General features: G+C 40.2%; 1 protein-coding gene across 2 annotated transcripts in view; it reads right to left on the reverse strand.

Moving 5' to 3' along the window:
- Window positions 1–2,821: 2,821 nt before the first annotated feature.
- LOC139446130 (mRNA-decapping enzyme 1B-like) overlaps window positions 2,822–16,656 on the reverse strand; it is a 158,457-nt gene continuing 144,622 nt past the window's right edge. Inside the window, exons 7-12 of one of the 2 annotated variants that reach the window (XR_011651918.1) lie at window positions 16,438–16,609; window positions 15,038–15,440; window positions 12,599–12,740; window positions 11,757–11,866; window positions 8,948–10,094; window positions 8,710–8,723 (exon numbers count right to left, since the gene is read on the reverse strand). Coding sequence is in view for 1 of the 2 variants with exons in the window: in XM_071227428.1 (XP_071083529.1) it covers window positions 10,017–10,094; window positions 11,757–11,866; window positions 12,599–12,740; window positions 15,038–15,440; window positions 16,438–16,609 (905 nt within the window). In the remaining variant the exon portion in view is untranslated. Of the gene's footprint in view, window positions 10,095–11,756; window positions 11,867–12,598; window positions 12,741–15,037; window positions 15,441–16,437; window positions 16,610–16,656 lie in introns of both variants that reach the window. The other variant, XM_071227428.1, reaches the window with a different exon arrangement.

Below are 16,656 nucleotides of genomic sequence, written 5' to 3' on the forward strand. Positions count from 1 at the left end.
CAACATGATCAGGGCGAATCACCTCTTGGCAGCCACCCAATCCCAGCTCTGGACCCGTGAAGATCCAGGGTAGAATAGGTCTTCAGCAACCCATGTTTGTCGTAAGAGGCGACTATGCTTGTCGTAAGAGGCGACTAACGGGATCGTGTGGTCAGACTCGCTGACTTGGTTGATGCATGTCGTTGTTTCCAATTGCATGGATCAATGTTCATGATGTCAATCACTGGATTGTCTGGTTTAGACTTGATTATTTTCAGACTGCCGTCATATAGTTGGAATATTGCTGAGTGTGGCGTTAAACAACAAACCAACCCAATCCAAAACCCAAGCTCTGTGTCACTGTCGCTCACCGGATTATTACATTCAGTTGTGATGCCTTTTAAAACCTCAATCTGAGTAACTTTTAACGGTGTCAAACGTCAACTTATATTATCAGAGAATTTGGGTCAGCTTTATCAAATGTTGCATTGTCTACATAAGTGGAATTGGTCTGCTGTGTACATCTGTCTTGACCACTGGACATGTGCATATTGAAAAACTGTTCATAAAAAAAGATCAAGACATTTTGACTTTAGCCTTGTTCTAGTGACACACATACATGCCTGTAGTGTATTTGTGTTAAGAATAGTGCTACTTCATACACGACAAACAAAGCAGATTACAATTGATTGTTGACTGGGTATAATTTAATCATATTTTGACATTATTATTACACAGGAAAAAAAATGTCACATTTATTGAACCAATGTTGGCGGAATAAAATCTGATGCTTAAAAAACAACAAATATATAGAGAATCTCACCCGAGTGTCTTTTGATATCAAATATATCAACACGAGTTGATAAAAGTGGAAAAATTCCGAGGCTTGCCGAGGACTTTTGACACTTTCATCAATGAGTGTTGATATATTTGATATCAAAAGACACGAGGGTGAGATTTTATTTATCAACCAACATATTCTTTCAACTTTTTCAATTTGTAGACAGTAATTAGCAGTGTCTTCAGTGTAAAAAGTGCTGCTAACAGCTTCAGTAGCAGAGCCATTAGTGATGTCATTTGATTGTGACGTCATGGTAACCAGTGACGTCACAATGGTCTGCAAAGCATTGTGATGTAATTTCATTGCAGCGATATCTACAGTGTAGATATCGGTTGATCTCATCCAAGCCATATCTCATGTGGGAGCCAGTTTTGGATGATCAATAGAGGATATCAAAAGACATGAGGGTGAGATTTTATTTATCATCCAACATCATTCTTTCAACTTTTTCGATTTGTAGACAGTAATTAGCAGCGTCTTCAGTGTAAAAAGTACTGCTAACAGCTTCAGTAGCAGAGCTATTAGTGATGTCATTTGATTGTGACGTCATGGTAACCAGTGACGTCACAATGGTCTGCAAAGATAGTGTAGATATCGCTTGATCTAATCCAAGCGATATCTCCTGTGGGAGCCAGTTTTGGATGATAAAACTAAATCAATTCCGTCCCAATGATCTGAAAAACCTATGGCATTTTCGATGAAGGAATATGTCAGCCATAGTGAAAACTGAAATGGAACCTCATCAACAATGTAGGTTTCCTTATAGCTAGGTCGTGAGAAACATGCCATGTTTCAGCTTCATTGGTCAAGTTGTTTGAGAGAAATACAGAAGATGCTGACTGAAGATGCTGACTGAAGATGCGGGGCAGGTCACCTCAGCTTCTGTAACCTCCAGGGGAGCGTTCGGGTAGTCTAGTGGTTAAAGCGTTCGCTCGTCACGCCGAAGACCCGGGTTCGATTCCCGACATGGGTGCAGTGTGTGAAGCCCATTTCTGGTGTCCCCCGCCGTGATATTGCTGGAATATTGCTAAAAGCGGAGTAAAACCATACTCACTCACTCACTGTAACCTCCAGGTGTGCTGCTGAGGGGCGGTCGGTAGCCTAGTGGTTAAATCATTTGCCCGTCATGTGGAACACCCGTGTTCAATTCCCGACATGGGTTCAATGGTTCATTTCTGGTGTCCCCCACTGTGATATTGCTGGAATATTGCTAAAAGCGACGTAAAACCATACTAACTCACTCAGGTGTGGTGAATCTTGAGTGGGTTCCCCATATTTTCATATGATTAGCCAAAATAAAACAAGACAATGCAAGACCTCATGTTCATTTTGTTTATTTCTATTGTTTACTATTGCGTTAAATTGATAGAATTAAATTCAGATAAAATTTAAGTATGTGCATGCCATGATAACTACAGTGTATCGAATTTACTCACCATCCTAATAAAAGCAAATACATGTATTATGTCATTTAGAAATAGATGCAGTCTGAATGACTGATATCGATCTAGTCAATACATACTGAATAAGTCTCAAAGTCAGATTGCATTCTTATTTCAATATCAATTCTTGGGATCTTGTAAAGGGAAGTCAAACCATAAAAACCGTAATGAAATATCATTAAGTATTTGTTTCCTTGTTAAATGATGTACAAGGGCGGACAATGTCACAACCAAAGATCACAATTACAGTTAACCATGGCAACCAAATGTTAAACAATGTATAGAGTTATATAATAAATAAGTCCTGTTTTTGAGTTCATCATGCAAAACTGTCCTAAAAATGAATTCCACAACTTAAAATGAAACACAGCACCTTACTGAAAATATTAAAAAGTAAATTTAGTGTTAGATTTTCTTCTGACATGTAAAATTTCTTGCAAAAATATGATCAATGAAAAAACATAAGCATTTGTATCATGTCATGGGACACACACACGTCTTGTGCCTAGTTAATGCTTACAATACACATCTAAATAATCGGCACAGGTTTTTCACATATTATAAAGACAAATTCTGAGTTTGTACAGGTTTCAGAAATATGTGTTGAAATTACATGTATTATGTATTAAAGAGGTTGACAATATTGAGCAGTAAAAGCGCAGACCTGCAACTGAGCCAACGACCTCTGACTATCCCTCTGATTATTCAAAGTCTTTGCACCAAGATCACAAGGTGGAACAGTCCCACATACCGTCTCTACCAGCATCAGATGCCAGGGTGTCGTTGTACGAAACAACCTTAGCGCTACGACTGTCGTAAGTCTATGTTAAGGTATGGGAGTTACGAGCACCTTACGTTAAGATCACTTTGTACAACGGCACCCATAACCTTAATTCTACAAAGCAGTCTCAGCATCTACCCACTATTCTAAGTTGCAGTATATGGAGTTATAATAGTCTTTGCACTAAAATTACATGGTGGAATCCTCCCATATCCTCTCTCTGACCAAGATCTCTGTTCTACAAAGTGGTCATTATGCTCTGACTATCTTAAGTCTCATTGATAATGAGTTCTGACTGTCTTAGCGCAAAGGTTACATGGGGAAATGCGTACCTTTGTTGTATGGGTCTTAGCACACCAACTATCCTAAGTCTCAAGATATAGTTGGTTGGTTTGTTGTTTTACGCCGCACTCAGCAATACTGCAGCTATATGACGGCGGTCTGTAAATAATCAAGTCTCAACCAGACAATCCAGTGATTGATATCATGAACATCGATCCACGCAATTGGGATCAATGAAATGCTTCAACCAAGTCGGCAAGCCTGACCACCCGATCCCGATAGTTGCCTCTTGTGACAAGCATAGTTGCCTCTTGTGACAAGCATAGTTGCCTTTTACGGCAGGCATGGGTTGCTGAAGACGTAGTCTACCCCGGATCTTCACGGGTCCTCAAGATATAGAGTTACGATAGTCTCAGTTCTAAGATCATATGGTGGAACCCTCCCATACACTCTCATAGACAATTATTTAAGTTCTACAAAACGTCCAAGCTCACCTACCCCATAAGACAGAGCACTAAGAAATCTTCTGTTTACTCACATGAAACCTCCCTAAACTGCAGTGATGCACCAATTATTATTCTAAATACCATCATCATCCAACATTTGCATAATTAAAAGTACCAGGGTCTTGTTTCACAAAGTGATCTTAGTACTAAGACTGTTACTCTCACAGTGAACATAAATGGACAACAATTATAGCTCTGAAACCACTTTGAAAACTGGTCATCAAGACCAACTGCATTTCTGGTCCAAGGGAGTTAATCCATGCATCTGGCAACATAACTCTTTCACTGTCATTCTATACTGATACGCCTGGAAATCTGCGTGGTATGTATAAAATTTAATCTTGTGCATCAATCATTTTTCAATGACCTAAAATCAGAATTTGTCCTTTGAATACGTCACTACCAATGCAAAATACATTTGTTCCAACCAGACAGTATTTTTATCTTTAAAATCTCATTTGAAAATCTGTACTTTGTTAAGAACAACTAAAACTTGCAGCTTTGTTTGCCAAATAATATCTTCACTGCGAACACAATCAACATTTGTGGAAATAAAATATAACAAATGGCCATCATAATCACCTACTAATCTGGCGGAAACACAATATGAAGTAGAATTTAAAGACATTGGTTTGATTTGACAGTATCACAATTTCGATCTGTACAATATCACACAAAAATAAACACAAAATGTACACGTTTTTTTAAACACAATGCACCGAGCTCCATATTGGCACAGAAAGGCTGAACAAATGACAATGTTATGAACTCACCACCTCTAATACCCACGTGGAGTCATGTCAATACTGTGATAAGAAATACCTAAAGCAATGATTTAAACCTAAAAAAGAAATATTGGAATTGTCATGAGCTAAAAATAACTACCCAACTAGTACAAGGCCAAATAGCTACCAACCACTCCAAGCTCATATGCACAAAATGTTTTCCAATAAAAATGGCTGAGGTACTGATCACAGTTGATATAGAAATAATGTTCAGGGAGTCTTGGGTTGAGTCAGTTGGTAGTCCTAGCAACTATTTTAGTACACAAATTTGTTTGTTGTTAAACGCCACACTCAGCCATATTCCAGCTATTTGACAGTGGTCTGTAAACAATAGGGTCTGGACCAGACAATCCAGTGATTGACATCATGAGCATCGATCTACGCAATTGGGATACGATGACATGCATCAACCAAGTCAGTGAACCTGACCACCCATTCCTGTTCGTCACCTCTTACGACAATCATAGTCATCTGTTTCGCCAAGCATTGCTTGCTGAAGACCACCCTGGATCTTCACGGGTCAACTCAAATATTATGTATAGTAATCTACCAGCTAAGTTTCACACGTTAACTAATCACAAGATCTAGACCTCAACTAGAAATCGGCTCCACATGAAGAAGCAATGTCCCTGCTGACACCTGAATATGACTTGGGTATTAGGGGCTGATAACTGAATGTCAATGGGTCTGACCTGGGTATTAGGGGTAGATGACAATGAGGAGAAGATTGCAGGGGTTACACGAGTTGTAGACATAAATACAATGACGCAAGGTTCATACAGACGTGGACCACTAGAACAGAAGATCTTTTCAAGGCTTTCAATGGCTGCAACAGTCTTATTCAAGGCCTTTTCAGTTGGATTATTAGCCTTAGTCTGTCAATATTTAATTAAATTCAGCATAAGACCTAAAATGCAGAATGACCATGACATATTTTGCAACAAGATATATTTTTCACCCAACAAAAAATATACATTAAGTCAGCCATGAATTCTTCAGGGTCTTTGGCACACAAATCTATCACTGTGATAAATCTCACTCAAACATCTTTGGTACATATTTTAGTGTGCTTTAATTATTGATTAACAAGTATACACCAATTTGTACTAATTCAAGGCTATTCATGAAAAGTTGGTGATTTTCAAGGCTTTTCAAAGCTGACACTAAAAAAGGATTTTCAAAAGGAATCTAAAAATTCAAAGCTTTTCCAAGCCTGTACGGACCAACCCTGTGACGACTGAATGTGAGTAGATGTGGGTGTGAGGGTTGGATGACGAGGAGAATGACACTGGAGCAGAATGAAGTCTTCTCATACGTTCTAGACATAAATATCATGAATATACAGTGTCAGGGCTGAACATCATGAATATACAGTGTCGGGGCTGACAACTGAACGTCAGTGAACCTGACCAGGGTATTAGGGGTGGATGACGAGGAGAATGACACTGGAGCAGAATGAAGTCTTCACATAGGTTCTAGACATAAATATCATGAATATATAGTGTCGGGGCTGAACATCTTGAATATACAGTGTCGGGGCTGACAAGTGAACGTCAGTGAACCTGACCAGGGTATTAGGGGTGGATGACAATGGGGAAGTGTTCACAGTGTTCACATGGGTTGTAGACATCATAAATACAATGACTATACACAGTAGGTGCTGAATAAATAGTGACTGCATGTGTTATATCCTTGAGATCACATTGATCAACTGAGTATGTGTAGTTACAGACAACATCGATATGGTAAGACTGTGGAAGACAGACATTGTCTGATGTGTCGAGGGAGGGCGTGGCAATATGTAGCAGCAGCTAAATTGCAGCAGGTAATACTGATCATGAAGTGAGTGAGTATGGTTTTACGCCGCTTTTAGCAATTATTCCAGCAATATCACGGCGGGGGACACCAGAAATGGGCTTCACACATTGTACCCATGTCGGGAATCGAACCCGGGTCTTCGGCGTGACGAGCGAACGCTTCAACCACTAGGCTACCCGACCGCCCCTGATCATGAAGAGTAACCTATATAGGTTTGTTGTGTTGAGGGAGAGTATGCCAATCTGTGATTGGTTCTTGGCAAAAATTGTCTACTCAGGACTGTTACTTTCTATTCTCCAAAATTCAGGTACTCTTTTACACTACAGGCCAATTTTTATTTCAGCTGATGCCCATGCAGTTGCGTTGACCAATGTTGGTGCCATCAATATGTCTGACAGGTATCGATATACTGCAAGAGTATCAATGATGGTGCCACCATTATGTCCAACCGGTATCGATATACTGCAAGAGTATCAATGCTGGTACCACCAATATGGCGGACAGGTATCGATATACAGCAGGAGTACTAATGGTGGTGCCACCAATATGTCCGACAGGTATCGATATACAGCAGGAGTACTAATGGTGGTGCCACCAATATGTCCGACAGGTATCGATATACAGCAGGAGTACTAATGGTGGTGCCACCAATATGTCCGACAGGTATCGATATACAGCAGGAGTACTAATGGTGGTGCCACCAATATGTCCGACAGGTATCGATATACTGCAAGAGTATCAATGCTGGTGCCACCAATATGGCCGACAGGTATCCGTCAGAATACTGTCAGGGTACCAATGCTGTTATCAGTATATTTCAAGCCACACTCACGAGGATGTTATTAGTAATAACTTCCTCCTCTATTATTGCAGGACTCAGCCATGTTCAATATTCACGGCATCATTAGAACGGGGAACGGCAGAAACAGATTTCCACAAACAGAAATCTAAAAGCTCCGACGCTTGTGTTGTCTTAACACTGTATCTATTCAGTACTGGCAACCAGACTGTGTTGTGTGTGTTTTTTTTAAACTAAACACTGCTGTATTTAGACCAATTAAACTCCAACTTGAGGACATCACATGTTAATCAGTCAAATTGGTCAGTATTAAGATGGTTAAGAACCAATCACAAAATTGAGCACAAAATCTGGCTAACTGACACTGGCTTGATGAAAGAAATGGGTGCTTTTGAAATGAACACACTTTGGACCGAGCCTATATTTGAGAATTTTTGGTACTGGAAAGCATAAGTCTGAACTATAAATGTTTGGGATGAAATTCTTTTATGAATGTTACATATTTCACCGGGCCTAAGAAATAGAAACACAACATCCTTGATGGGTCAATATCAAAATAACAAATATGTTTATGCTGTTTGTCTTCGTCATCAAACATAATGTCTTGTACAATGACAGAATCCATAATCATATTGGCACACAGAGGAACAAGCCTCATACACTGACAACACACTGAACATATCAAACTTGGTACACCAGTGTAGGAGAACAACTCTGACAACATCATCACTGACTGGACTCCACACTGACTTGGGTACAAAGACATAAAAAAGACTCTCAAACATGAACCAAATCCTTTCTGGATTCAATTTGTTACCTCGATGACAGTAGGTGGTGAAGGACCTCATCACCATACTTTTAACAACTTTGATGAGAATTGCAATGCAAATGTCAAACCTCTGATGTAAGATTATAGATCAGTTTAACTTATCAGGGTTGTATACTTGGGATCAGGGCGTAGAGAGTAGGGGTGGGTAGGGTCTGGTGTTTCCTATAGGGGTGGGTAGGACCTGGTGTTTATTATAGGGATGGGTAGGACCTTGTGTTTATTACAGGGGTGGATGGACCTGGTGTTAACTATTGGGATGCGTGGTCCTAGTGTTTATTATAGGGGTGGATGGACCTGGTGTTAACTATTTGGGTGGATAGGACCTGGTGTTAAGTATTGGGGTGGGTGGTCCTAGTGTTTATTATAGGGGTGGATGGACCTGGTGTTAACTATTGGGATGCGTGGTCCTAGTGTTTATTATAGGGGTGGATGGACCTGGTGTTAACTATTTGGGTGGATAGGACCTGGTGTTAAGTATTGGGGTGGGTGGTCCTAGTGTTTATTATAGGGGTGGATGGACCTGGTGTTAACTATTGGGGTGGGTGGTCCTAGTGTTTATTATAGGGTTGGATGGACCTGGTGTTTACTATAGGGGTGGATGGACCTGGTGTTAACTATTTGGGTGGGTGGTCCTAGTGTTTATTATAGGGGTGGGTAGGACCTGGTGTTTATTATACAGGTGGGTGGTCCTAGTGTTTATTATAGGGGTGGATGGACATGGTGTTAACTATTGGGGTGGGTGGTCCTAGTATTTATCATAGGGGTGGATGGACCTGGTGTTAACTATTGGGGTGGGTGGTCCTAGTGTTTATTATACAGGTGGGTGGTCCTGGTGTTTACTATAGGGGTGGGTGGTCCTGGTGTTTATTATAGGGGTGGATGGACCTGGTGTTAACTATAGGGGTGGATGGACATGGTGTTTGTTATTGGGGTGGACCTGGTGTTTATCAGTGGGGTGGATGGATTTATTGTGAACCAGATCCACAGGGCCTATTTATTGTGTACCAGTCAAATCTTTTCATTGTCAGAGTTTTCCTATAAATATGGTCTAAGCCTGGCAACATCAATCACACCCAATCACCAGGTAAGTCTGCAGACATAAGTACTGCAACACTAAACAATCCTCCATCACCACGTGGAACACATACGTCACACCACACGTCTAATACATTGCACATTTATCAAATACTTGCTTGCTGTCAAATGATTTCCCAACAATTTCCCACATCATGAAAGAATATGATAAAATGTATACCTTTAAACATTAACAGTATTATTTAACTGAAGTAGGGAATGAAAAGGTATTCTTGCTCAGACATTTGAAATCATCCCAAATTTTTTAGTATAACTTATGTTTAAGACATTCTTTAACATATTCAACTGATTACAACTTTTCGACAAAAATGTTCTCTCCAGCCTAATCTAATCACAAGCTTAGTGTGACATTGTACATGAATGAAAGCCTGTGTTGAACATGTTATGATGACGTAGCAAACTCTGTTTCCATGTGACTGACTGTGAAATATTGAGCAATACAGGACTAGGAGGTTCTCAGCAGGACCACACTGACCACCGCTGACCATACTGTCCACGGCAGGGAACAAGACACCTGGAATAGTAATGTCAGCCAATATCTCACATTCTCCCAAAGCTAAACTCGGCTCCATAACTTCAAGCTAATCTGACATACTATCTTTGACTATAAGAAGGTTTATTGCACAAGCAGTGTATACGGTATTGTCTCAGACAAATGCTCTCTGCAACTGGTTGAGCAAGGTGTTCTCTCATTGTACTCTTTGGTAACCACCCATAAAATCCTGCATCATTCTCCTCAGTCCATACCGGGTACATAACATTGGCCATTGTGTAAGAGATATTCTCCTCTGTGACGTCCTTCATATCTCTGGAAGGAGTGTCTTTAAATGCAGGAACAAGTGAAGGGAGGCGACTTCTGCTACGACTTGTGACCGGACAGAGCCTTGAAGCTCTTCAGATATGCCTCATGAACGGTTGACACAAAAGTGTTGTCATTCTGAAGAAGAAAACAATGACACAAATAGAAATTATGCTGACAGAAAAAGTGCAGTAATTTGGGTGAATTAGGGCTTTAAACCATGACACTGTATCCCTCCAGCCAAGGGAGGCAACTCTACAGCCTCAAACCACTGCTTAACAAAATGACAAATAGTGAGTTGAGTTTCATTCCACTTTTAGCAATATTCAAGCAATATCACGATGATGGACACAAGAAGTGGGTTTCATAGATTGTACCAGGGGTCCGGAAAATTTAAAATCCCAATCGGACATTTTCATTTATGCCACGCCCCCTTCAAACAGCGTGTTTTAGTACCACTTTTTACACACAAATTACAAGTTGTTACGTATTCATAATATGATGAATTATGAATTGTTTCAATTTAAATTGTTTAAAATTCACCGGACAATTAATAACAAATAATATCATTTTAGATATACATGGAAAACATACGTTTGTTTCTGTTATAATATCGATCTGTCAACGTTGTGAACGGTCTAATTAATATTCATGTGTCTGCTCAAGTGTACGCGTCGTAACATTTGGATCGAGATTATTATCCCATATTTGGTTATCACGTGACCTCACGGGAAAAGTTGTTTTTTTAAAACTAAAGATTATTTAAAAACAAGACAGATAATATAATCCAAAAGCCTAAACTATCGTTGATAGCAATAGTTATTTGAATACTTTTTCATCTGTACGTAATTATTGACCTTAAAAAATTTGATATCGATCGTCACAGAAAGCAAAATGGCGGTCAATCAAGATTCAATATACGAGTAGCTACTGAAAACAATAAAATCTGCAAATCCTCATTGTATGTCAACCAAGTGAAAGTCGTTAGCCACGACTTACAAAATGATCATTCAGACTTTGAGGGTTTGGCAGATCCGCTCGACTGATCTGCATCGGTCGACTGGCTGTCGTCACGCTTTCGCTTCTTGTCTGAGGTTACGTATCGTAGCATTGTGAGGATAATGAGGTACATCGATGATGCAAGGTATTTATGTACAGTTGTAAACACATTTTACTCAAATTAACAAGATGTTCTCAGTAATAAATCCTCGATTAATCAGTGTCAACTCAGTTTATTGCCTATTACAGTGATTGACCGATTGGACTATCATTCTACATGTTCTAGGTACGATGTATTTACAGCAATCAAAACAAACAAAGCTTGTCAGTGTAGATAATCTTCATTGTGTTACAACTGCAGACAGAAATTGCTCAGTCCTAACTGTTGATCATGTCCGGTCAAAATTTAAGAATGTCCGGACAATACTTTTTAAAATGTCCGGACAGAAAAAAATTAAATGTCCGGTAAGCAATATTTTAAACCGGACATTTGAGATTCCCAATCGGACATGTCCGGCGCATATGACGGTTTCCGGACCCCTGGATTGTACCCATGTGGGAAACTGAACCTTGGCCTTTAGTGTGATGAGCTAACGTTTTACCCACTAGGCTACCCCATTGCCCCTAAAAGACAAATAGAACAGAATCAAACACATGTACAAGAAGAAGCCCTTTTCTGACCATGCAGGACAGCAGGTGACTATACAAGTAGGTCTTACACAAGTCTGTGTTACTTGTGGGATGAGCTAGGACGATACTGCTCCAGCTGCTGCGTGAAACGAGACACACTATTCCCCTTACCTTGATGAGATAAAGCAGAGCTTGCTGTAACTGTTCTTTGGTGAGAGGTGAGTGACTCGTGGCAGTGGACTGCTCTGGTTCGGAGCCGTCGCTCTGGGTGCGGTCTAGAGCTGAAGCAACCATACAACAAGTTTTTACACAGGAGAAACAGGATTTACAAACTTTTCAGACTAATATACCCTGGTGTGATCTACCCAGTGTTTGAAATAATTTTAAACCCCAACAAGACAGAAGGTCAGGTGACACAAATATGTTTCCTGCCCATCCTCAAATTTACCTGCCCACATTCAGACATTATAAATATTGAATTGTCGTGAAAAATATGAGACAAATCGCGTCATGATTCAGTTGAATAAAGCAAAGCAGGAAAATTTCATGCAGCCCGAGAGAAAAGTTACCAGCCACGGGCTGGCGGGCAGTTATTTCGGACACTGGATACACCCCAATGGATATACCTGGTGTGTTATACCCAGGTGTGATATACCCTGGTGTGATATACTCCAGTGTGACATACCTGGTGTGATAAACGCTGGTGTGATATACCATGGTATGATATAATCCAGTGTGATATATCTGGTGTGATAAACGCTGGAGTGATATACCCAGGTGTGATATACCCTGGTGTGATATACTCCAGTGTGACATACCTGGTGTGAAATACCATGGTGTGATAAACACTGGTGTGATATACCCAGGTGTGATAGACTTCAGTGTGATAGACTTCAGTGTGATATACCTGGTGTGACATATCTCGAATGACGTACCCCGGAGTGATATACCTGGTGGTACTAATCAACAGTATCTAGTTGTAATGTTTGTATGAGAACAGAGAGTGCACCTACCCACTGGCTGCTGTGTGGTGGGGGTGGTGGGGAGGGGGGGACTTTTCCTCTTATCATGTGATGACGAGAACGCCATGGGAGACAGCAGCACATCGGGACAGGACACTGATGAAGAAGGGAGGATACCAACATCACCAGCCATCTAAAAACACAAAGCATGACAAAGAGCTATTACTGACCCTGTACAAACACAAAGCATGACATACAGCTATTACTGACCCTGTACAAACACAAAGCATGACATACAGCTATTACTGACCCTGTACAAACACAAAGCATGACATAGAGCTATTACTGACCCTGTACAAACACAAAGCATGACATACAGCTATTACTGACCCTGTACAAACACAAAGCATGACATAGAGCTATTACTGACCCTGTACAAACACAAAACATGACATACAGCTATTACTGACCCTGTACAAACACAAAGCATGACATACAGCTATTACTGACCCTGTACAAACACAAAGTATGACATACAGCTATTACTGACCCTGTACAAACACAAAGCATGACAAAGAGCTATTACTGACCCTGTACAAACACAAAGCATGACATACAGCTATTACTGACCCTGTACAAACACAAAGCATGACATACAGCTATTAATCACCCTGTACAAACACAAAGCATGACATACAGCTATTACTGACCCTGTACAAACACAGTTTACCTAATAAAACTAAATCATAATGAAATATCATTATTCCTGTGGTGCTAATTTTCATGCCAAGCAGCTTATAGTGTGTAGCAATGTATCAGTTTATACCATTATGGTTATTTGGTTTGTTGTTTTACGCTGCACTCAGCAATATTCCAGCTATATGACAGCAGTCTGTAAATAATCGAGTTTGGACCAGTCAATCCAGTGATTTAAATCATGAACATCGATCCACGCAATTGGAATTGATCACATGCATCAACCAAATCAGGGGGTCTGACCACCCGATCCCGTTAGTCACCTTTTACAATGAGCACAGTCGCCTTTAACGGCAAGCATGGGTTGCTGAAGACCTATTCTACCCCTATACCGTATACTATTATGAGACAAATGATGAAAGAATTAGTGAGTGAGCTGGGTATTTATTCCAGTCACATCCTGGCACAGTTAAACCAAGAATGGGCTTCACATATTGCACCCATGTGAGGAATTGAACACGGGACACCTGCGGGATTAGCCAACGCTTAACCACGAAGCTACTGAACCACCCTAAAACAGAACAAGAAAAGACATGTTTTGTACAGTGAGTGAGTGAATATTGCTTAACGCCGCATCAGCAATTTTGCAGCTATTCGCGGCGATGTTTTGTACAGTCGACTGTACTGGTATTTTAGGCCACTAAACAAAAATTGATAAATTTGACAACATATGGTCTTCAGGCTGGTATCAGATAACAATGAACGAGTCAACTGTGCAGAGTTACTTCCCTTTGAACAGATGTTTCACATTTTGTACACTGAAGAACATATAATAGCAAATTGTGAAGCAAACTTTTAAAATAAAGATAGCTTTCAGTGAGTGTGTATCCACGATTGCGAAATAATATGCTGAGAATAGTGTCTGTGTGTCTGGTGGGATGTAGTTAAGCTCACCGAAAAGGATGGCACCTGACAATCTGAAAGTTCACAAGTGAGGCACCACTGTCACGCAGCCTTCATCAGCTTCACATTCATTGCAAACATATTTCATAAAATAATATATTTATCAGAGACTTTTAATTCATAAGTGCAATCATAGAATATGTCTCTCCTCAGTGATTGATGATGTTATGGTGACTGTCCATATATTTGCCCTTTATTTCATGACCTTCCAAGTGGAACGTCCTCCAACAGAAGTATTGTAAGAATATTCTACAGGAATTGTTTCAGTGTAACCCCCACATTAATGCTCTCAATGCTACTGTCAAAATCAGTCAACAGGCGCATAGTCAAAGCACCCCCCCCCCCCCCACAAAATGAAACTCGCTGTAACTGTTTAATTAGAAGGTTGCGGTAATATTAAGTTCGTGTGGTAAGCATAAATGCTCAGCTTGTAAAATATCAAAACTTTCAGTAGTTTATTTACTTAAAAAAGACATTTCGAGTTAAACAATTATCTGCCAAATTTAAAAAGATTCCTAGATGAAACGCAAACCAAATTCAATAACGTAATTCAGGTAAGTTATGTGAAAAAATATTTCTTCAACTGGCCCTTGCTTAATGAAGCACAGACTGTTTGAAATTGTCCACACTCTTTAAAGTGCCTTATCCTAAACAATTCAGCAGGCTAGAAGTTAATGGTCCTATGACATCATAAAACAAGGTTACTATGCAGTAACGTCATAGTTTAAAGAGTTGCTATGCTACAAGGTTCCACTATATGAGTGAGTGAGTGAGAGAGTGAGTGAGTGAGCGTGTCTGTAATATGGGAGGAAGGCATGAAAGTGTTCTTACCAGAGTAGACGGCAGCATGGAAGCACTATGTGCCAGTCCTGTCCCTCCCTGCTCAATGTCACTGGGTTTCAGCAGAGGGGCATCGCCGGCCATGGTGACATCACAGGACTTGGCCCCTGGCTGTGTGGCACCCCCAGGACCGTGGTGCTTGGAGGCCCCGGGGACCAGCAGCTGATGAAGCCCGGCCATGAGGGGCTTGTGAAGGAGGGGGTCCTGCATGGGGATGGGGGACGTGCCGTCGGGTTTCAGGGAGTCGCAACCTTCTGATCTTGGTCTCTCGTGGATGTTGTGACTGATCTGCTGACGCTCGATCTCCTCCACGGTCTGTCCCGTAGAGATGAGTTTCTGCAGCATCGGGGGAAGCTTGTCCTTATGAGATTCTGTCTCCACCATTGAGATTGACCTGCAGCACCAACACATGAACTGTGAACCACATAGAGGCATAGCTGACAACACTTTTGCTAAATTGTTTGATAGGCAGTTCTTAGTAGTTGACGGATCACAAATTGGACATATTTTATGTATAACAACTTCTTTATTTACTGTAGGCGATAGATCCCTATACCGTTGTCAAGCAAGGCTAAATAAAGAAGTTGTTATCCATAAATTGTGTCTACTTTGTCACTATTTATGTTAATCGGTGATATACACCAAAGATTAGTAACCACTTACATATTACCTTAATAAAATGCTAATATCTGAAATAGGACTAAAATATAGATCATTTGCCCATGCTGTCCAAACATCTAATTTAAATGTTTGTAAAAATGTGAGTCATAAAATTGTTCCTTTGTATGAGTTGAAATATCATAGAATTTGAAAAAAGAGTGAGTATCTCTTAAACTTGTTTTCTCAAAATCTGACATTGTGCACTGTGCACTAAGTATCTGTGAGTATATACCAATAGAAAGAAATAAGGCAAAATCCATGAAGGCGAGGCGAGGTGAAATGGGGTTTAACGTCGCATGAAAGAAGTGAGATTTTTCCCAGCTCACGAATGATCATGATGTCTGGAAACAACATACTAATAGTTGCACAACTAATTATGGATAGTTGACAGTGAAGAAGACTTCTGTTGAAAATCTGAAGACTTTAGAGAGTAACGTGATGACAGCCAAAATGCAGGATTTATGGCAATGATGAATTAGAGGTTTTGTATTTGAATTACTAACATTTCCTTGGTGACATATTCATAGAGAGGAAGCGATGTTTATAATACCGCAGTTATATATATTCAACAAAATTTCTTGGTTTTCCTCATGACTTTCCTTTAGTCCAGTATGGATTAATTAAAAGATTTTCAATTTGCTGCATCTCCTCAAACTCTTAGTTTGTTATGTTACTATATACCCTACTTAAAAAGAAAAATCCCTATATCATTTTAAAATAAAATAATTTACCTTTGTAAGACTGAAGGCTTGGTGACATCTGGAAGTTCAGCTGTAGAGGCGTCCACCATCCCTCCCCGGTGTTGGCTAATACTGGCCTTACGGAACAACGCCTCCAATGTCATTGGCCCAGAAGAATCAGGTGCAGGCTGGGATAGGTTTCCCGACACAATTGCAGGCATTTCTGAAGGAGAAGGATTAACTTAAAAGTTGTTAATTGAGGTTCAATGT

This window comes from Haliotis cracherodii, unplaced genomic scaffold, assembly GCF_022045235.1.
Source record: "Haliotis cracherodii isolate W230 unplaced genomic scaffold, xgHalCrac1.p SCAF_6, whole genome shotgun sequence".
Taxonomy (NCBI): Eukaryota; Metazoa; Mollusca; class Gastropoda; order Lepetellida; family Haliotidae; genus Haliotis; species Haliotis cracherodii.